The following is a 23237-nucleotide window of genomic DNA, read 5'->3' on the forward strand; positions in this document are numbered from 1 at the left end:
CTCTCAAGCTGGTGGGATTATAGGTGTGCACCACCACAGCCAGCAAAATACATTAATTCTTGACTCTGATATAGATAAAATGGGTGTTGCAACCCAACGATCTTTCCCAGTGTATTGTCCTGCTTCATATATCAGTTCTTTGTTTTTCTTGGTACTGGAGATTGAACCCAAGGGTGCTCTACTACTGAGCTACATCCCACGCCCTTTTTATTTTATTTTGAAACATGGTCTCAAGTTTCCCAGGCTGGCCTCGAATTTGTGATCCTCTTGCTTTTCAGCCTTCCGAGTCACTGGGATTGCAGGCATGAACCACTGCACTGAGCTGCATGTGTCAGTGCTTCCTCAGATATTTAGGTGCTTGTTAAATGTATAGTGCTTTTTTTTGTATGTGTAGGGGGGTGGTACTGGGGATTGAACTGAGGGCACTTGACCACTGAGCCACATCCCCAGCTCTATTTTGTATTTTATTTAGAGACAGGGTCTCACTGAGTTGCTTAGTGCCTCGCTTTGGCTGAGGCTGGCTTTGAACTCACGCTCCTCCTGCCTCAGCCTCCTGAGCGGCTGGGATTATAGGTGCCCAACTAGTGCTTTGTTAATACAGTGGAGAATTATATGCAGTGCAGCAAACCTCTAATATATATATGGAGATACTTTGTCTCCTTAAAATAAATTCAATGTGCCTGGATTATGTTCTGTGATGAAATAATTCATCAATATTTATAAACTACTTTTTTATTATTTGGAAGAATTATGGAAATATGTTCTGGAATCATTAACAAAAATAGGAAAGCCTGAAGTAGAAGAATGACTTGTAAATTCCAGTTTTAGACCTGTTGCATTTGCAGCAACAAGGGAGATGTGAAATTGGAGCTTATGAGAAACATCTGAGCTGGACCTGTAGATTTGGCAGTTATTTACATGAGGGTGATAGTTGAAGCTACAAGAGTAATTGATTCTCTGAGGGAGAAAAGAAATAGCAGTGATTTTTAAATCTTGGTATAACCTGAAATTATCTGCAAAGCCTCTTAAAAATACAGATGCCCAGTCCCTACCATTGATATTTTTTAAAAATGTTTTTTAGTTGTTGGTGTACCTATATTATTTATTTATTTGTATGTGGTGCTGAGGATTGAACCCAGTGCCTCACATATGCTAGGCAAGCACTCTGCCACTGAGGCACAACTCCAGCCCTGCTGACCCCCCGCCATTGGTGGTTTGGATTCATTTGGATTCAGGATGAATCCTGGGCATGTCTATAATATGAAAAAAGAATTCTCATGCCCACCAAATTTTAAGAACCAGTAGTATTGAGGAAAAAAACAGAGTAGGGAGGGTTTTTTCCCCCCTGGAAGTACTGGGGATTAGAAACCAGGGCCTCTCTGTATATGAGGCAAGTGTTCTACCACTGAGCTGCATCCCCAGCACTTTTGATTTGAGGCAGGATTTGCTAAGTTCCCCAGGCTGGTCCCTAATTTTTGATCCATTTAATTCAGCTTCCTGAGTAGCTGGAATTTCAGGTACTCTCCCCAAGCCCAGTGATTAGTGACTTTTTTAAAATCTTGAATCTTCCATTTAATTACTGAGAAGAAAAAGAATAAGAACAGAAGACCAAAATGTGATTTAAAAATTCTAGAGACTCATTACCCATTTATTGAGTGCCAGTTTACTCATTATTGGGTTGTCATACCATGTTATGGCAGGTAATAGGTGAAAGGAACAAGGTAAAACTCCAGAACAGAGAAACCATGGAAAAAATTATGTTTGAGGATCTAGTAAGTAATGCATTAACACTAAATAAACAATAATTTTTTTAAAGTTAGCTTTTTCATTACTGTGACCAAATCACTTGACAAAAAGAATTTAGAGGAGGAAAAGTTTGTTCGGGGCTTACAATTTTAGAGGTCTCAGTCTATAGATGGGTGACTCCATTGCTCTGGGCCCAAGGTGAGGCAGGAAGAACATCGTGGGGGAAGGATGCAGCAGAGGGAAGCTTCTCCCTTTATGGCAGCAAGGAAGCAGAGAGCAGGGGGTGGAAAGGGGCCACAGCAAAGATGCACCCTTACAGAGCCTAGTGACCAACTTCGTCCAGTCAGTCCCACCTGCCTACAATTACCACCCAGTCAATCCATTCAAACTAGGATGGACCAATTAGGTTATAGCTCTCATAATCCCATTATTTTGCCTCTGAATATTCCTGCATTAACAGAAACTTTTGGGGGACACCTCATATCCAAACAATAACAAAAATAAAACATTAATAAATCCCAGAGAGTACAACACTATGTTTGTTTAGGTCAATTCAAATATCAGGCTGTGGATATTGGTAGAAGAAAGTAAGACAGATGTTCAAAGTAATGATCAGCAAACACCTAACCAAGATGTTTATAATACCAAAAGGTCAAAGAACATATTGGTGAGAAGAATAGAGCAACAACAACAAAGAAAACATCTTTATTCTAAAGTAGTATTTTGTTTCAGCCTCAGGTGTCTTTGGCTTGAAGGCTTATCGGCAATCAGTATAAACACCTGGATCTTGAATGTGAGGATGGGACCAAAGTTCTTAGATTAAGCAATATCCTGTACAGGGATATTGCTTAATGCTGAACTAGGATGGCTGAGAACAAGAGGATAGTATTTTTAAAAAATGTCATGGTCATTGTGAGATGTTCCTGTGAAATCAGGGAAGGTGGTCTTTGGAAGCACAGGTTTAGTGAAGAGATAAGGGTGCAAAACAGATTGAGTAGCAAGAAAATAGAGGTATTGGATAAATATTCAACTAAGTAAGTTTGGCAATGAAAGATAAGGAGAAATAGGATGCAAGCTTGAAACACAATGGGATTAATTGATGTTTTTTTGAATGTGGGAATGGGGAGAAATGAGTATAATTGAATACAGAGGGGAACAAGTAAATTGAGAGGGTGGTACTGAACATACCTTTTGAGAGAGGAAATAATTGAGAGTTCAGGGCCTGGAGAACACTAAAGAATTAATATACGTTGATGAAAAAAAGGAAATATTGTGCTGGAGTTGTAGCTTAGTGATAGAGTGCTTGCCTAGAATGTGTTGAGGCACTGGGCTTGATTCTCAGCACTGTATATGAATAAATAAATAAAATAAAGGCCCATAGACAATTAAAAATTTTTTTAAAAGAAAGGAAATATTTTCAAAACTGGAAATTCAAGTCAGTGTATGATTAGACATAATTTTATCAAATGTGTTTTTAGAACAAAATAATGTCATTAAGAGATCCATAGCAGCTAGGTGTAATGGCACATGCCTGTAATCCCAGAGGTTCTGGAGGCTGAGACAAGAGGATTGTGAGTTCAGAGCCAGCCTTAGCAAAAGCAAGGCACTAAGCAACTCAGTGAGACCCTATCTCTAAATAAAGTACAAAATAAGGTTGGGGGGCTGGGATGGTGGCTCAGTGGCAGAACGCTTGCCTTGCACATGTGAGGCACTGGGTTTGATCCTCAGCACCACATAAAAACAAATAAACAAAATAAAGATATTGTGTCCAAGTATAGGTAAAAACATATTTTAAAAAAAGAAAAGAAAATAGGGCTGGGGATGTGGCTCAGTGGTCAAGTGCCCCTAAGTTCAATCCCTGATACCAAAGAGAGAGAGAGAGAGAGAGAAATATAAATAGTTTTTGCATCTCATGATGGGCAGTTGAAATCTGACTACTCCAATCAATTTCCCTGTAATTTCAGCTGGGCAGATTGTCTCTTTTATGATGGAATATTTATTAGAAATTGTATTAGCATAGGAAGAATGGCTGCTGAGATCTCACATAAAGTGATTAGTTCAATTATAGGTAAAGTCATTTTTTAAAACTTAGAGATGATTTATGATGAAACAAACTACAGAAATAAAGAGGTTACACCTGTAATCCCAGCTACCTGGGAGGCTGAGGTAGAAGGATTGCAAGTTTGAGGCCAGCCTGGTCAGCTTAGTGAGATCCTGTTTCATTATAAAAAATAAAAAGGGTTGGGAATATAGCTCAGTGGTAGAGTGTCCTTGGATTCAATCCCCAGCACTGAAAAAAAAGTTAAAATTATCCACACTTGCTTATTTGCCTATTTTCATGGAAAATGATCTGTATAATGAAGCCATCTCTATTTTCTAAATCATACTTCAAGAACTTTAGTGTCATCTAAGAAAATACATTCTTAGAAAGCTTCTCATTTTAGGAGAAAAATCTAAAACTATCCTTCCTGATGTCAAGAGATTTTTGTCAGATGTTGAATAACTCTAGATTCCTCTTAGAATTATTCTTTTGTCAGCATGGTACATGCAAGAGCATCTTATGGAATCAATATCTTCAGTGAGTTAATATGTACAGAAATTAAAATTTGAGAATTAAATATCTCTCTGGAGCATTAAGCAAATGATTCATTTGGTAAGTGTCAGGTCATTTCATTTTGAAAATTGATTATTTAAAAAGGCCTTTAAACTTCTTATTTTGGGGTTGGGGGTATAGCTCAGTGGTAGAGCATGGTGGTGCCCTGGGTTTAATCCCTGGCACCACAAAAATAAACAAAACAACAAAAACAAACAAAGAAATATATATTTTGGTGGTACTGGGGTTTGAAACTGGAAGTGTTCTACTTGTGAGCTACATTCTTACCACATTTTTTTGAAAATGTGTTTTAAGGCAGGGTCTCCTTAAATTGCTGAGGCTGGCATTGACCTTGCAGACCTCCAGCCTCCCAAATCACTGGAATTAAGGCATATGCCACCATGCCCAGGTTCAGACTTTTTTTCTTTAAACCAAAAAATTGGCTTCACTTCAATCATCTTTCCTCTTTATAGATGTACATAAAAGGAGAATGAATGTTTTGTTTTTAATGGGTATCTAATTACTGTTTTGCAGTATGTCATGTTGCTTGCAAGTTGGTGTGTATGTGTGAAGTCTCAGTTGCTTCAGAAGAAGCTCTTCGAAGACAGATTTTGGTAAGTCCTAGTTGATTGAGGAGAAAGTGTAGATGAAATGAGATAATTGTTACTCTGATGAAAATGGTTGAAGTTAGTATAAAACTGGAGGGGGTTGAAACCTTTAGTGCTAACGATGTTCTTTTTATCATCAGTGTATCTATTACAGTTGAAGATCTGGGCAGTTCTATATTTATTATTACTGTGATTCAGTAAACTAACTACATATTGATTGTATAAATCTGGATTTATGAATTCCTTTTTGCTTTTATCACCTCTTTTTCTTTTCTTTCTTTTTGGTGGCATTGGGAGGGTACTGGGGATTGGATTGAACCCAGGGTGCTCTACCACTGAGTTATATTCCTAGCCCTTTTTATTTTTATTATGAGACAGGATTCCACTAAATTATTGAGGCTCTCCTTGAATTTGTGATCCTCTAGCCTCAGCCTTCCCAATAGTTGAAAATATAGACAAATGCCACTGTGCCTGGCCTATCACCTCTAACTTGATAGCATGTCAGTTTCTCTATCCAAGGGAATGGTATTATTTAGGCTTAGAAGAGTTTGTCTAATGAAAAATTTGAATTATTAAGTAAGTAAAGATTATATGATTTTGTTTTTCCACTTTTTTTTTTTGAGACAGGGTCTCATTATGTTGGCCAGTCTGGCCTGAAACCCTTGAACTCAAGTGATTCTCCTATCTCAGCATCCAGGGAGCTGGGACTACAGGTGTGCTTCATTGCACCCAGCAAGAGTGCAGGATTAGAAGTCTGGAGACCTAGATTTGAATTCCAGTTCTGTGACTTCTAGCTATGTGCCATTGGAAGATTATTTAGTTTTCTCACTTGTAATGTGAAAATACTAATATCTACCTTAGAGTATTATAGGGTTAAAATTATTTTTTTTTGAGAAGTGCTGGATAAACTAAAATGGGAAGGTAAATATACAATAGACAGACTGTATATTTGCCCATGTGGATATAATTACAATTACCTGAAAAATCCACATAGTATGTCATATAATAAATCTGGGTTGAATATGGGGTTCATCTTGTGTGTTTTCATCAAAATGTAGCCACTGTAATGTACCTGAACAGTTATATTTTGCCCAACTTTTGTAAATATTTTTTTTTCAGTGGGAAGTTCAGTCTGAAACAAACTATTCAATTATGGCTGAAACTCGAAGTCCTCCTCTAGCATTTCTATTACTTAAAAAAATTAAGGATTGGTGTGTAGCTCAGTGAGAGTGCTTGTCTAGCATTCTGAAGATCTTGGGTTGGATCTTTAGCATCACAAAAATAAATATTTTCCCCCAAATAATACATATATATATTTATGTGAAATTAAAATTTTCAGAAAAATAATGACAGTAATAAAAAATAGCAGTTTTCTGCTCAGTTCCTCTCTGTCTACTGTCTTGTTCCCTGGAGGCAATCATGTTTTTTCAGTGGAAAAATATTTTTCCCAGTGTTTTAAATCATTATACATGCATGCATTTTTTGGTGGTCCTGGGGATGTAGCCCAGGGCCTTCCACATGCTTGGCAAGTACTCTACCACTGAACTACACCCTCAGCTATGAAGCAGTATTTTATTATGGAAAAGCTCAATTGTACACAAAACTCAGTTAAGATAATTACAGTGATTCCCTCATTTACCAATCACTCAATTAGAATAATCCTCTATTCATGGTCATTCATTTCTTCTATATCCTCCAACAATAACTTCCTGGCCCAATGGATTATTTTAAAGCAAGTCCAAAATGTATAATTTTGTATCTGCGTCTAAAAGACAAGATATATTTTTATTCAACAGATCCAATATCTATTAAACCTTATAAAACTTAACAAAGATTTCCTGAAATCATTATACATCCAGATCCACAACCCCTTGCCCTCAGCAGGTTAGAGAACCAACTTATTATTCTGAAAACTATTAAATAAAGAGCAGTAAACAAGCATTTAGTCTTTTGGTACAAACCATGTTTTGGGGTAACTAAGTAGTTAATGAGGGAGTTTCTCTCTATTTCAGTAATTAAACAAAGAAGGAATGTAGAATTAGAATATCTGAACCCTTGAGTTGGTTTCATAGAATCAGGACCAAAGAAGATTCTCATCTTGTATTTTATTAATCTGTCTCTTTTATTTTTTATTTTATTTTTTTAGATAGACGCAATATCTTTATTTTATTTATTTACTTATTTATTATTTAAATTTTTTTTGTTTATTCATTTTTATGTGGTGCTGAGGATTGAACCCAGTGCCTCACACGTGTGAGGCAGGCACTCTGCCACTGACCCACAACCCCAGCCTTATTTTATTTATTTTTATGTGGTGCTGAGGATCAAATCCAGTGCCTCACATGCTTGAAGCAAGCACTCTATCGCTGAGCTATAACCCCAGCCCCTAATCTGTCTTTTTTAAACTTCGTATTTTCTCTCTTTTTAAAATAAAAAAATCTATTGTAGAAGAAATTTATTTATTGAAGAAGCCAGGGTGTTTGTCCTGTAGAATTTATTAAATTCTGGATTCTGATGATTGCATCCTCATGATATCATTTGAAATACAGTCCTCTGTCCTCAGTTTCCTGTGAACTGGTAGTTAGATCAAGAAACTTGTTTTGATTCAGGTTTGCATTTTGTCAGAATAATTTATATGTGGTATGATGTACTAATGCCCACCTATCACTTTTTTTTGTTCTGTTAGTGCCCTTTGATGATTATTGTTCTATATTTGATATTTCTGTAGGGGTTTGGATATTCTAATTCTAATTCTGTGTTCCTTCTTTGTTCATTAATTGAAATAGTTAATTCTTTTGGGGTGAAGTGTAGTTTATAAAGAAAGACAAACTAAGGGCTTGATTCTTGCCCTTTAGTCATTTTCAGAAATAATGAGTAGGTTCTCTAACATCTTAAACAGTAGCCAGATATTTTTTAAAAATTTTGTGCTGGGTATTGAACCCAGGACTTTGGGGATACTAAACATGCACTTTACCACTGAGCTACATTTCTAGCCCCAAGTAAGTTTTTTAAAGAAATATATCATTATGGTCTGCATGAGGCCCTGAGTTCAATACCCAGCACTCTCACCCCCTATATAATAAAATCTATATGGATATATATAGCTAATGAATTTTATTCAGTTGTAGTTATTTTTATTGATGCATATTGCTCTATCTTTGACCTACTGGTAGGAACCACTTGAAGTGGTTCTCAATCCTTCTGACATGACCCTAGTAGTTCAATAGTTTTTTTTTTTTTTTAAATTTCTAATATGACAGTATTGCAGCCTCATCTGATATAATTCCTGTCGTGGACCTGGAATCAGTCATTCCTCCAAACAGCTTTCTTTACTTTTAATAGAGATTCTTAATTGGGCATGGTAGTACATTCCTATGATTCCAGAAACTCAAGAAGCTAAGACAGGAGAATCACAAGCTTGAGGCTGGCCTCAAGATAGAAACTAAAAAGGGCCAAGGATGTAGCTCAGTGGTACAGTGCTCATGTGTTCAATTCCTAGTAATGCAAAAAAAATCTATGTATCTCTATATGTCCACATATCTATCTATCTATATCCATATATAAATATATTTTTTTCAGTACTGGATATTGAACCCAGGGTGCTCTACCACTGAGCTACATCCCCAGCCCTTTTTTATTTTTTCTTAATTTTGAGACAGATTATCACTAAATTGGCCAGGCTGGTCTTGAACTTTCAGTCTCTCTGCCACAGCTTCCCAAGTAGCCGGGATTACAAGCACCTGGCCATATTTTTGAAAAAAGAGAAAATACATGAGTTCTTACTTAAATTTTTAAATGGTATTTAATATTATAGCATTTCACTTAGCCTTCTTGATTTTTTGTTGTATATCTATTTTTAATTATAGAGGGACACAATACCTTTATTTTATTTGTTTTATTTTTATGTGGTGCCTGGGATCAAACCCAGTGCCTCAAGCATGCTAGACAAGCTCTCTACCACTAGGCCACAACCCCAGCCCCTTGTTGTATATCTTTTACTGTCTTATAACCTTAATATACTGAATAATTTATTTCATCCTAAAATATGTTATTTATAATAGTTTCAGAATATAGTAATATCAACATTATCAGATAATATGATTTCTGAAAACAATTTTTTTTCATGATGGGGATTGAACCCAGGACCTCATACTGGTTAAACAAATACTTTACCACTGATCTACACACTTAGACCTAGATTTTTCATATTTCTTTTATTCTCAGAATATATTCCATTAGTCAAACTTTGATTTTTTTTTTAAATAAATGTTGGTATTTATTTATTTATTTATTTATTTATTTATTTATATGTGGTGCTGAGAATCGAACCCAGTGCCTCATACATGCCAGGCAAATGCACTATTGCTGAGCCACAGTCCCAGCCCAAAATGTGATTTTATTTTATTTTTTAAAAAATATCTGGTATTTTAAAAATATCTTTATTGTTTGTTTATTTATTTTTATGTGGTGCTGAGGATTGAACCCAGGCCTCACATGTGTGAGGCAAGTGCTCTGCCACTGAGCCACAACCCCAGCATATGGTTTTAATATTCTTAAAATACCGCTTTTAAATTACTTGACCAGGAGGCTGAGGCAGAAGCCTTTCCACCTGAGATCAGGAGTTTGAGGCTGTTCAGGGCAACATATTGAGATCCCCAGCTCAAAAAACAAAAAAGAAGTTACTTGAAGTAATTCTTGCTTTATGATTGTGCCTTCAACTTGATAGATAATTAGGTCAATTTCTTTTTATTTACTTTAGATTTTTACTGATTTTTTCCAGTTTGAATAAATTTTGTTTTATAATTTTGAAAGATTAATATGCTTCCAAAGACAAATCTACTTAATAAAGTATATTTAAATAAGTCTAGCTTATTTCTGCCTGGCATACATGAGGCTCTGGGTTCAATCCCCGGCACTGCAAAGAAAAAATAATATTAATAATATATACCTGTTTGATTATATTTTAAAATTATAAACAATAAAATGTGTTTACTCTTTCTTCTTGTAGATAATCATTTTATTTTATTGCTTATGATTTTAAATATAATCAAACAGGTATATATTATTAATATTATTTTTTCTTTGCAGTGTTGGGGATTGAACCCACAGCCTGATGTATGCCAGGCAGAAAGCTCTACCAGTGACCCAGAGCTCAAGTCCCAGTGCATAACTTGTGTCTTCCCCACCTCCAGTTTCTTAGATAAATTGTAGCATTCATGTGTATTCTTGTCCATTTTTCCCCCCACTTGACAATTGAATGTTACTTCCTAGGATCACCCTGCAGCAGTATATAGATATTTCTGATTTTCTTTTGCAGTATTAGGGATTGAACCCATGGGTCCTCTACCACAGAGCTATATCCACAGTCCTTTAATTTTTTTTTATTTTAAATTTTGAAACAGGGTATCAGTAAGTTGGAGAGGCTGGCCTTGAACTTGACATCCTCCTGCCTCAAACTCCTGAGTCTCTGGGATTTATGGTAGAAGGGATGACTGTAGTATATGCTCTGTCCTCCATCTTGATCCAGCTCTTCTTTGCTTCCACAGCATTTTTGTATATTACTTATCAACTATTTACTTAAATATCTATCAATTATAGTACTGTTAGCTTTTCCAGGGTGCCTGGCATGTAAAGGATACTTAGTATTAATGTTGGATTAGTCAAAATTGTGTTAGGGATGAAATTAAAAACTAGAACCCAGGTGTGTTGAACCATAGTCTAATGCTTATTATATAATTATATCAATTATGCATGCATCAAGTTTTCAAAACTTTCTTTTCCTGTATAAATTATCCCAATATTTTAGTAGATGTGTTATCAGGACTATTAATTTTTTGTTATTATTGCTTTTCTTAAGTTTCTTTCTTTTAAATTGTGGCATTCAAAGCAGAACACACAACTCTAATAAGTACTGATTTTTTTCCTTTCGTGGGCTATGTGACTATATATTGACAGGATTAATTATTTTCTCCAGTACTCTCCAGCCAGATTGAGGGAGGTGTGAAGTTTTAAAAACTATTTTCTAACTTCTCTCTTCTAGATGAATATGAGAACAGGAAAAGGGTGGGTGGATGTTGGAAATGCTTTGATCGCTGATGAATTTTTTCAAGCTGCCATGGCTGTAAGTTACCATTGATTTTTTGCTGCGGCAATTATTAGTAACATCTCTTGTTAGTTTCATCATTACATTGTGGTATTGTTTTATTTTCCAGGGTCTGGAGCAATTATATGTCAAATTAGTGCAGAGGAGCTACTCTGAGGACCACTTAATCATGCAGAAGACTGCTGTGGAGAATGACCTCTTCAAAGTGCTTTCTTACCAAGCAGAATCAGTAGGTGTCATAGGCACCAGGGCTTTATGGTGGGGTATTTTGTATATGTAAATGCAAAAGTGATGAGATGTAATATGTTAAAAGAAAGTCAGGTGTCACTGGCCTTTTATAGGATATTATATTTGACCTTTTTCTCTCTGTCTTATATCTGACAGTGATATTACTCATCGTGATTGAAATATGTGTGGGGGTGGATGAAGGTGAAAAGACTGATATGTAGCTAAACATCATTTTCAACCACTGCAAGTCACACCTGCCATTTATTTGTGGCAGCATCCTTGACCTGAAACACCTGTTTCTGTTTGTGACTCTCTTACATTCATAGTCTGCCTGAAAAGAGCCTTCTTATTTGCAGTTGTTCTGGGTTGTTTGTTGATGTTTTTAAAAATCTGCTGCTATCACACAATCTTCAAAGTTGCATTTTACCTCTGTTTACCTTCTGGGTTTCCTCCTTTAGTCATCATGGAGTTAGTTGTGCATTTTCAGTTGACAAAATGTAAGCCATGATGCATTTGCCTTCTGTATATAAATCTGGACCTAAAAAAGGCTTTAGAAATCATCTAGTCTTGTAGCAATTTTTCAGTGCATGAAAATGCTTGATATGTAAATCTTATCATCTTTGGCTACCTGAAACTTTGAGTAGTTATGATTAATATTGAGAACTATATAATTATTAACTTTAGAAGATGACATCATTAAAAGTAGGAGTGGAAGCTTTTTTTATTTGTTCTTTTTAGTTATACATGAGAGTAGAATGTATTTTGCCATATTCATACAAACATGAAGAATTTCTTATACTAATTAGGATCCCAGTCTTATGGATGTACATGATGTGGAGATTCACTGTGGTGTATTAATATATGTATGTAGGGAAGTGTTATTGGATTCATTCTACTGTCTTTCCTATTCTTTTTTTATTTTATTTTATTTTTTAGTTGTAGTTGGACACAATACCTTTATTTTATTTATTTATTTTTATGTGATGCTGAGAATCGAACTCAGGACCTTGCATGTGCTAGATGAACCCCCTACCACTGAGCCACAACCCCAGCCCTGTCTTTCCTATTCTTATTTCCCCTCCCTTCCCTTCATTCCTCTTTGTCTAAAGGCTGAACTTCTATTCTTCCCCTCCCCCTCTTGTGGTGTGTTAGCCTCCACATATCAGAGAGAACATTAGACCTTCAGTTTTTTGGAATTAGCTTATTTCACCTAGCATGATAGTCTCCAGCTCCATCCATTTACCAGCAAATGGCATAGTCATTTCTTTTTATGGCTGAGTAATATTCCATCGTGTATATACACACCACATTTTCTTTTTCCATTCATCTGTTGAAGGGCACCTAGGTTGGTTCCATAGCTTAGCTATTGTGAATTGGAATGTTATAAACATTGATGTGGCTGTGTCACTGTAGTATTCTGATTTTAACTCCCTTAGATATATACCTAGGAGTGATACAACCAGGTCAAATGGTGATTCCATTCCTAATTTTTTGAGGAATCTCCATACTGCTTTTCAGAGTAGTTGCACCAATTTTTAGTCCTACCAGCAATGTATGAGTGAACCTTTTGCCCCACATCCTTGCCAACATTTGTTATTGCTTGTATTCTTTTTTAAAATATTTTTTTTTAGTTGTAGATGGACATAATACCTTTATTTTATTTTTATGTGGTGTTGAGGATCAAACCCAGTGCCTTTCACATGGCGAGGTGAGCACTCTACCACTGAGCTACAACCCCAGCCCTGTTATTGCTTGTATTCTTTTTTTTTTTTTGTATTCCTGTGAATTCTGACTGGAGTGAGATGAAATATCAGTGTAGTTTTAATTTGCATTTCTCTAATAGCTAGAGATGTTGAACATTTTTTCATATATTTGCTGACAATTCATATTTCTTCTGTGAAGTGCCTGTTCAATGTCTTTGCCCATTTATTGACTGGGTTATTTGTTTTTGTGGTGCAGGTGGCAAAGATTTTCACATTCTTGATTGTTTCCTTTGCTTTGAAGAAGCTTTTTAGTTTGATACCATCCCATTTATTGATTCTTGATTTTACTTGATTTTACTTCTTGTGATTTAGGAGTCTTGTTGAGGAAGTCATTTCCTAAGCCAACATGTTAGAGTAGTGAGCCTACATTTGCTCCTAGTAGGTACAAGGTTTCTAGTCTAATGCTGAGGTCTTTGCTCCACTTTTAGTTGAGTTTTGTGCAGGGTGAGATAGGGATTCAGTTTCATTCTGCTATATATGGATTTTTAGTTTTCCTGGCACCATTTGTTGAAGAGGCTATCTTTTCTCCAATGCATGTTTATGCCACCTTTTTTAGTATGAGATAACTGTATTTATGTGGGTTTGTCTCTGTGTCTTTTACTCTGTTCATTGGTGTCCATGTCTGTTTTGGTGCCAATACCATGCCATTTTCTGTAGTAGAGTTTATGCCTCCTGCTCCACTTTTCTTGCTGAGGATTGCTTTAACTATCCTGGGCCTTTTGTTTTTCCAAATGAATTTCATGACTACTTTTTCTATTTCTATGAATAATGGCATTAGAATTTTAAAAGGGACTGCATTAAATCTGTATAGTGCTTTTGGTAGTATGACCATTTTGACCACATTAATTCTGCCTGTCCAATAAAATGGGGGAATCTTTCCATCTTCTAAGGTCTTCAATATCTTTCTTTAATGTTCTGTAGTTTTCATTGCAGAGGTCTTTCACCTCTTTTTTTTAGGATAATTCCCAAGTATTTTTTTTATGAAGCTATTGTGAATGGGATAGTCCTCCTAATTTTCAGCTGACTCATCATTGGTGTACAGGAATGCAATTGATTTATGGGTGTTAATTTTATATCCTGCTACTTTGCTGAATTCATTTATGAGTTCTGGAAGTTTTCTGGATTTTCTAAATGTAGGTTCATGTCATGGGCAAATGGGGAGAGTTTGAGTTTTTCTTTTCCTATTCATATCCCCTTAATTTCTTTCTTTTGCCTAATTGCTCTGCCTAGAGTTTCAAGGACTGTGTTGAATAGAAATGATAAAAGAGGGCATTCCTGTATTATTCCAGTTTTTAGAAGGAATGTTTTCAGTTTTTCTCCATTTAGAATGATGTTGGCCTTGGGTTTAACATATATAGCTTTTTTAGTGTTGAGGACTGTTCCTATTATCCCTAGTTTTTCTAGTGTTTTGAACATGAATGAATGCTAAATTTTGTCAAATGCCTTTTCTGCATCTATTGAGATAATCATGTGATTCTTGTCTTTAAGTCTATTGATGTGGTGGATTATATTTATTGATTTCCATATATTGAACTAATCTTGCATCCCTGGGATGAAACCTGCTTGATCATAGTGCACTATCTTTTTAATGTGTTTTTATATGCAATTCAGAGGTTAATTCTTTTTGTTATAAGTTGATTTCCACCTGTATGACATTTTTATTATTAGAGCTGTAGATTTTATTGATGACTGTTAAGCAGAAGACATCTCTAAAAACCTTTGTTAACAGTGTTGTTTGCTAATGAGTTTTCTCTGTCATAGTAAACCTTCTGAGATATTTCTTTTTTATATATTTTTAGTTGTTGATGGACCATTATTTTATTCATTTATTTATATGTGGTGCTGAGAATCTAACCCAGTGCTTCACACATGCTAGGCAAGTGCTTTACCATTGAGCCACAACCCCAGCCCCTGAGATATTTCTTTTCTTTTCTTTTTCTTTTTTTTTGAGAGAGAGAGAGAATTTTTTTTAATATTTATTTTTTAGTTTTCGGCGGACACAACATCTTTGTTTGTATGTGGTGCTGAGGATCGAGCCCGGGCCGCATGCATGCCGGGCGAGCGCACTACCTGAGCCCCAGCCCCCCTGAGATATTTCTTAAAGATAATGTAGGATTTATTGTTCTCTAGGCACTTGCCAATGAACCAATTAGTTAATTACTTATCATTTGTTGTATTACTCAACAGAAAAGGAGTATTTGCTTTGAACAGAGTATTGTGCTAGGCTTTGTGGGGGAATGCAAAATAAGCATATATATCCTGCTCTCAAGGAGATTATAATTTAGTTGGTGAGATAAAAGTTACGTATACAAGATAGAATTAAGTGAACTATTGTAGAATGAATCTGACATAACTTTCCTATGTTCATATGTGGATACACCACCAGTGAAACTCCACATAATGTACAGCCACAAGAATGGGATCTAATTAGAATAAGTTATACTCCGTGTATGTATAACATGTCAAAATGCACTGTACTGTCATGTGTCTCTAAAAATAACAAAAAACTGTAAAAAAGATAGGATTAAGTACATGAGAGTAGTGCATATAAACGATCTGCATGCAGTGTGCAGTTCTGTATATGAGTAGAAGTATAAGGTGCTGTCACTTTCCTCAAGAAAATTAAAGGTGGGCAAGGTGGCATGCACTTGTAGTCCCAGCTATTTAGAAGGAAGCTGAAGCAGGAGAATTGCTTATGTCCAGGAGTTTGAAGCAAGATAATGTGACCCCTTCTCAAAAACAAATATGTGTATGGGTATATATAATACATATATATATATATATATATATATATATATATATATATAAAATTTGGAAGTTAGGCCATGAACACATTTTTAAATGGAAAAAGGAAAATATTAAGTGACAAATGAATGTCATAGATCAGGTGAGAAACATACTGTTTAATGTGGTCACATGACCTTCATAACAATTGCTGAAATTCACTTTTTATCTCTCCCTATATCTACCTGCAAAATATTCATTTTCTGTTTACCTTTGTGCCACAGATTATCCATTTATATTCTTTTATTATTATTTGTTTTTGGTACTGGGGTTTGAGCCCAGGACCTCATGCATGCTAAACATTGGCTTTATCACTAAGCTGCATTCTCAGCCCTGTGTAATCTTTTAGCATTTTAGGAAAAAAAACATATCTTCATATTTCTCCTAATTCGCCATTTCCCTTGTCTATTGGCAGTACCTTTTTCTGCTGTCTGCATCATGTGCACACACAAGGGTCATCTGCTTTGGTTCTGCTTCTTACCCTATATATAATAAGACTACCTGTAGAACCTAGCAGGGTCACATTGAGGTAAAAGCTATGAGCTTACACATAAAGATTATGATGTAGGCTATTTTATAGTTGCAAGCCAAGTGGAAGCTCAGCTTTTTCTATTATACCAAGTACTTTGGTCCATTATCTATCTTTCATACTAATTAAAAAAGTAGTAACTTAGTGGGGTTAGGGATATAGCTCAGTTGGTAGAGTGCTTGCCCTTTTTCAATCGCTAGCACCAAAAAAAAGTAGTGACTTAAGAAATTAATTTTGCACTGTCACCTTTTAGCATGGTACCTAACAATCATAGATATTATATAAATGTATGTGCTACAGATGATCTCTCCTATTTCTATTATCTCTCTGACCTTTTTGCTGCCCTACCAGAAGAGTGATAAGTAGTGTGTGTAAGATGTGAAAAACTGAGAAACATTGGTATAAGCAAGGGCTACAAGAGTGTAGAAAAGGGGAAAGATTATTGGTGACTGGGTTGGTAGGGGAAGACACAAATAATTTAGGGCATGATTTGAACTTTGAAGAAACAGATTTAGAAAAGTGGGGGCAAAAATACAGGCTATTCCAAGTAGAGCAAAGGCTTGTGCATGAGCATAGAGTCATATAGGCAGAATTGTGCATCTCATTTTTAAGGAATGCTGTGTGACCAGTTCATCTGGAATGAAATATTTGCAAGGGTATAGTAAAAACTAAGTTTGGACCCAGATTGAGAAAACTCAGATATACCTCTTTGAAAAAATACTTTTGATATTTTCATAAAATTATAGTGGAAGGTGGCTGGAGAGAGGTAAGTGTAGTCATGTGGAAAAAAAAAGAAATGTAAAACTAAAGAAAAAAAAAGAGTAGTCACGCTTGGCAGTCATGCTTGGAATGAATTAAAACATGAACAGAAGGTATGGAGGCATAGTGTAAGCATGAACTAATGAAAGTGTGGACTACAAAATTAACAACAGTGGGCTGGAGTTGTAGCTCAGTAGTAGTGTGCTTGCCTAGCATGTGTGAGGTACTGGGTTTGATTCTCAGCACTGCACATAAATAAATAAAATAAAGGCCCATCAACAACTAAAAAGATATTTTTAAAAAGTAAAAAGTAATAAGCATTAGGTAAGATAGGGCAGATACAGGAGACATTAAAATGGAAGCAAGCATTTATGCTCAGTGAGGACTTGAACCACTTAAGTTTTAGAGAAAGGAAAGGATGCATGATAAGAAAGCTTATTCATTCCACATTTACTTGTTGCCAGGAGGTGTGTTTGGGGACATGTAGTCAAAACTAGAATAAGCAGAAAGGACGGAGATCAAATAAGAAACGAAAGATTAGTACAGTGAGTCATGTATGAGAAGGAAACTTAGATGGTTAGTAGTAGCCAAAGCTTCAGAGAAATAAAGGAAGTGAGGTTGCAATGGAGGTGTTTAGACATGGCCTTCAGGAAGGTGACAGTGACTACGGAAAAAAGTTTTCAGTAGCAAGGTAAAAGTAGAAGACAGAGTGTAGAGATTTAAGGACTGAATGGAGTGAGGCAATGGAAGTTGGGTTAGCATTCTGAGAGGTCAAAACTATTTTCAAAATTCTAAAATGTTATTTTTATTTTTTTGCTATATTAATTTTTGTGTTAGTGGCACAAAAACAACAATGTTAAAATGGCTGATGCTTAGATGTAAATCAAGACAATAGCTTGTACTTCTCTAGTAGATATTTTATCAGTCAGTTTTACTTTAAAATATCCTTAATGAGGCAGTAAAGATGATTACTTTTATTAAATTTTTAACTTGGAGGACATATTGTTTTAATTATTTATTTTTTTAGTTTTTTCATACTGGGGATTGAATCCAGGGGCACTTAATCACTGAGCCACAACTCCAGACTTTTTTAATTTTTGTTTTTTGTGACAAAGTCTCACTAAGACAGTGCCTCACTAAGTTTCTGAGGCTGCCCTTGAACTTGCAGTTCTCCTGCCTCAGCCTCCTGAGTTGCTGGGATTACAAGTGTGTGCTGTGATGCCCAGCAGATACGTTTTAATATTCTGTGATGAAAAAGGAAGTACACATAGAGCACTTCTGTGATGGCTGTATTGAGGAAATGTCCTTAGGTGATTGTTTAACTTATGAACTGAATTAGAAACTCACTTGAAAGCATAACTGATGCAGACTTTGTTCATGTATACTTGGGTATTTAGCAGATATTTTCATAAAAATGAATGGAGTATATGACTTCAGGGAAATCAGTGGAGAGCATTTTTGCCAGTGATAATTTTTTTTTTCATGGACCAGTGATGTTTGCAGTTATAAAGTTTTAGCTTTTAGTTAAAAATTAGAATGTTGGGAAACTTATACTTCTACCAAGAGCACGTTAGCTTCCAAATACTTCGACTTTGAATGTTCCAGAGGCCTCTGGCTAGAGGTCAGTCTCATCCAGGAGGGAGGCTATAGCTCCAGGAAACATTACCATGACTAATGGACCAACTGGGCCCAAGACATGTACCCCAGAGCTGTTTATGGCCTCAAGTTTCTCACTTCCTGTAAGGAGTTCAGCCTGTGGCATCTTTGCCCTAGGCTGTTATCTGTGGGGTCATGGAGTTCAGAAGCTCAGGGGCCTTAGCCCACAGGTGAAGAGAAGCTATAGGGAACAGGTATAGGAGCCCTGAGGTCTTTCCTATCTCAGACAAGATGGGTAGGAAGGAGAACCTGGTGTACAAGATAGGGATGTGATTGACTGGAGGAGTTTGTTCTTCCCAGCCAAGCAAGTGCCCCACCTCTGTCTAGTTTGGGCAGCTGGGCTGCCAAGGTCAGGGTGGCCTCACCTGGATATCTTTAAGCTTCCCTCTCCCTTTTGTTTTACTCTTGGCCTCTCACATCATGGGGGATCCAGCCCAGAAGGTCACCTCGTACTCTTTGCTGTATATATCTGAGACTAGTTTTTATTCCTTGTGAAGATGATATACTATTTTTATTAAGCATGACTTGGGTGCGAGCTGCTGGCTTCCTCTGCACGTGCATGTGGAGAACAGGTGTTCCCTTCCCTGTCCTGGCTTGGGGGAAGTCACAGCTGGAGTTCTGGCTCCTGAGGAGATCCTGGATGTGAAGGACACCTGTCACTCCCCCCCCCCCACTATTTGTTTAAACTCCTTGAAATAGTCTGTGCAAAAGTAATAAACTATGTTGACTTGTTGGAAAAAAAAAAACAAAAGATCCTCCAGTACTTAGACTTTTTCTCATGGAATTGGTGGTGATATTAACAAATGTGGTTTTTAAAACTTTATTTTGAAATAATTATAGACTCACAGGAAGCTGCAAAAATAGTAAAGAGAAATTTGGTGTAATCTTCACCCGGTTTTTCCCCAATGGAAACATTTTGTGTGTATACTTAGTGCAATATAAAACTAGGAAATAGATGTGGGTACAATCCACAAACCTTATTTAAGTTTCCCCAGTTTTACATACATTAAATTTTGTGTGTTTGTAGTTCTGTACAATTTTATTGACATGTATATATTCATGTTAACCACACACCCCCAATCAAGATACAGAACAATTTCATCACCACAAATATCCCCATCCCTAACCCCAGGGAACCAATAACCTATTCTCCATCTCTATAGTTTTGTCATTTTGAGAATGTTAAGTAAATGGAATTATACAATATGTATACCTTTGGATATTGGCTCTTTTCACTCAGCATAATTCCTTTGAGGTCCATCCAAGTTTCGTTTCTGTATATCAATAGTACATCCTGTTTTATTGCCAAGTAGAATCCTACAGTATGGATGTACCACAGTTTGGCCATTCACCATTGAAGGAATTTGGGGTTTTCCAATTTTTAACTATTGCAAATAAAGTTGACAGAGACATTTGTGTGCAGGTTTTTGTGCGGCTGTAAGTTTTTGTTTCAGAGCTGGGGATATAGCTCAGTGGCAGAGTGTTTGCCTAGCATGTGCAAGGCCCTGGGTTAGCAAGTTAGCAAGATGCTGTCTAAAAAAAGAGAGAGAGAGAGAAGGAAGTGGGGGAGGGAGGGTGGGAGGGAGGAAGGAAAGAAAGAAGGGAAATTTTGACTTAAGGAAGTTGTGACTGAGCAAAGAAATGGAAAAGCTGCGAATCCAAAATCCACATTCTTTCATTACATCAGTATAGTTAGGGCATCATACCTGATCTAATGGCTCACAGCCTCTAAGTGGTGAAACCAGGGCTTGTGGTTTTCAGATGTTCATCAAAGGTTGCTACAGTATTGCGTCATGCTTCTTCTTTTTCTTCCTTGTTGTCATGCTGGGGCCTTGCCACACTAAGTAAGTGTTCTATTACCCAGCTACACCTGCAGCCCTGCCTCTTCTTTAGGGATTCTTTTGTTTGAGTTCTCTATGCTTTGGGCTTGAAATACTGAATTTTGGCTTCAAGAATATGAACAGTTTTTCCAAAATAACTTGTATTCTTAGAGCTTTGATTTCTCTAGAATAAAATCTGAGTAACCATAAACATTTTGTGGGTTTTTTTGAGCATTGAAGTCTCAGATTGCTTAATATAAGAACAGAAAATAACATCCTCTGATATGGCATTTGTCACTCAGCATTTCTTTTTAATAACAAGATTTTGTGTGCCTTGAATCATGACTCCATTAGCAAGTATTTGTTGGATATTTATTGTGTGGATGGGGATATTATTTTGTAATATCTATAGATAGAAGTTTGGCTTTAGAGGCTCTTTTGTTAGCAATTTGTTTTCCTTTTTAATAAGATCTAGAATTAAACCTTTAGAGGAAGGTCTCTACTTAGCAACATGTCAAGGTTAATATTCATCAGGTTGATGGAGGAGAAAACTAAAAAGGAATTGGCATTTCCTTTTTTTTTTTTCCTTGTGCTGGGCATACACATGCTAAGTGGGCTCTTTATCTCTGAGCTGTACTCACAGCTCCAATATTTTAGAATCTTTATCTTTTTTTCTCTACTAAATCCATTTCTTTTTGGTTGTACTAGGGATCAATTTCAGGACCTCCAGCATGCTAGGCAATCACTCAACCACAGTTATACCCCCAGCCCATCAATCCCTTTCTTATTCAAAGCATGAGAATATTTGACACCATATAAAGAAAAGGAAAGAAAATAGCAAATGGAGGGATTTTCCCTCCTTGGAAAGTACTTTATAAAATTATTTTCTTGTATGTGTCCATGTTTTTAAAAAATATTTTGTCAGCTAAATTCATAAATGGCTGAAACAGCCCTCTTCTACAAGTGCTTAAACAATTCATGATTGATCTTTTTGTTCATTTGAAGGTTTTCAGTTATAGATTGGTAGAGCTGAAAGGAGCCCTAGAGATATCTAGTATAGTCTCCTTATTTTTTAGGTGAGGAAACAGAAGCTAGGAAAGTTAACAGCTAATAAATGGCAGAGTCTGGTGCTTGGGAGGCTGAGGCAGAGGATCACAAATTTGAGGCCAGCCTTAGCAAGTTAGAGAGGCCCTAAGCAATTTAGTGAGACTCTGTCTCAAAAAAAAGTGTTAAAGTGTCCCTGGGTTCAATCCTCACTACCAAAATAATTGAATAAATTGAATGAATGACAACAGAGAGAAAGGAAGAAAGAAAGCAGAATGACTTTTTGGCTTCAAGGTGGCATTACAATAAACTCACTTTGATAGTAGATATTCCCAGCAGTTCAGACTGTAAGGTTATTGTGAGCTTGTTTTAGGACAAAAGATTGCTTTTAATTCCTCTAATGTGAAGATAAATAAAAGAGCTATTTAAATAATAGCATCATTTTGTTAGACATGGCATTATATCATAATATGATAACATAAGGTAGTACTCAAGTTTTTGCATTTACAGAAAAAGTGACTGCTATTCATTCATTATCTACATTGTTACTAAAGATTCTTATCACTTATTCCTCTGTATTTTGAGCTGGCTTTTATGTTTAGTTAGACCAACTAGCATTGTGGAAAAGATTAGAAAACAAAGTAAGACTTTATAGTAGTAGTTAAAATATGATAAAACTGACTTAGAGACAAACTCCTTGTCATTTCATTTTAACCAATTACTGACATTCTCTTTCTCAGGCAGTTGCTCAAGGGGATTTTCAAAGAGCATCTACATGTGCATTGCGTTGTAAAGATATGTTGATGAGGCTTCCCAAAATGGTGAGTGAAATTTCTGCATTTATTTTCCAAGAGTTTGAAAATGTACTCTTTCAATTTCCAGGAAGAATCATTACTACTGCATGAAACCTTTTGGAGATTCTATTTTGAGATCAGTTCCATTGACTTAGCTGATCTTTGAAATATTTTGCTTCCTTTGTCTTTATCAGAAAGGGCATTTGAAAAAGTGATATGGGTTTGTAAGGGTCCCGCGAAACGTCGGAGAAAGAGACCACCAAGTGACCACTCATGCAATTGGCAGAAGGGGGATTTATTGAACCAGCATGCTGGGGCTCCGTGCCCGCTCAAGAAGGGAAAGCAGCCAGAGCCCCGAGCAGGGGCTGAGCACTGCTTAAGTACACTTTTTGGGGAGGGCGGAGGGCTTTGTATACATCAGAACAAATCATCATGAGGCACGGGAAAATTGAACAACAACTCCTAAACATGATTAGTTCATTCATTGGCGGGAACAGGTCAGGCTGGAGTGATAGGTCATTCCTAAGGAGGGGGTTACATTTAAACTGATTGGTCCAGGCCCTGCAATGCCTACGTGCGACCACACAGAGCCTTTGTTAAACAACCAAATAGTCAGGGGAAATATTTACTGGGCAGTTCCAAGCATTGTCTTAACAGCTACAGAAATTTCAGGTTTTGCAGGTAGCATAGGAACCTAACAATACCTAATCCTTTACATTTTAACTCAGACCTTGCAGCTTAGAAACTTTACAACACCCGGTCTTTTACCCTTTAACTTTTACGCTTTAACTTCAATTTCTTTTACCCTTA

The 23237-nt window shown here is 36.3% G+C and overlaps 1 protein-coding gene across 1 annotated transcript in view; it reads left to right on the forward strand.

Annotated features, from left to right (window-relative positions):
* The window catches only part of Tex11 (testis expressed 11), a 299055-nt gene that overhangs the window by 35770 nt on the left and 240048 nt on the right, over positions 1–23237 (forward strand). Inside the window, exons 5-8 of the mRNA XM_027935840.2 lie at positions 4874–4953; positions 10988–11068; positions 11160–11279; positions 22374–22454. Coding sequence (XP_027791641.2) covers positions 4874–4953; positions 10988–11068; positions 11160–11279; positions 22374–22454 — 362 coding nt within the window. The remainder of the gene's footprint in view (positions 1–4873; positions 4954–10987; positions 11069–11159; positions 11280–22373; positions 22455–23237) is intronic.

The sequence above is a fragment of the Marmota flaviventris genome, chromosome X (genome assembly GCF_047511675.1).
Source record: "Marmota flaviventris isolate mMarFla1 chromosome X, mMarFla1.hap1, whole genome shotgun sequence".
Classification (NCBI taxonomy): Eukaryota; Metazoa; Chordata; class Mammalia; order Rodentia; family Sciuridae; genus Marmota; species Marmota flaviventris.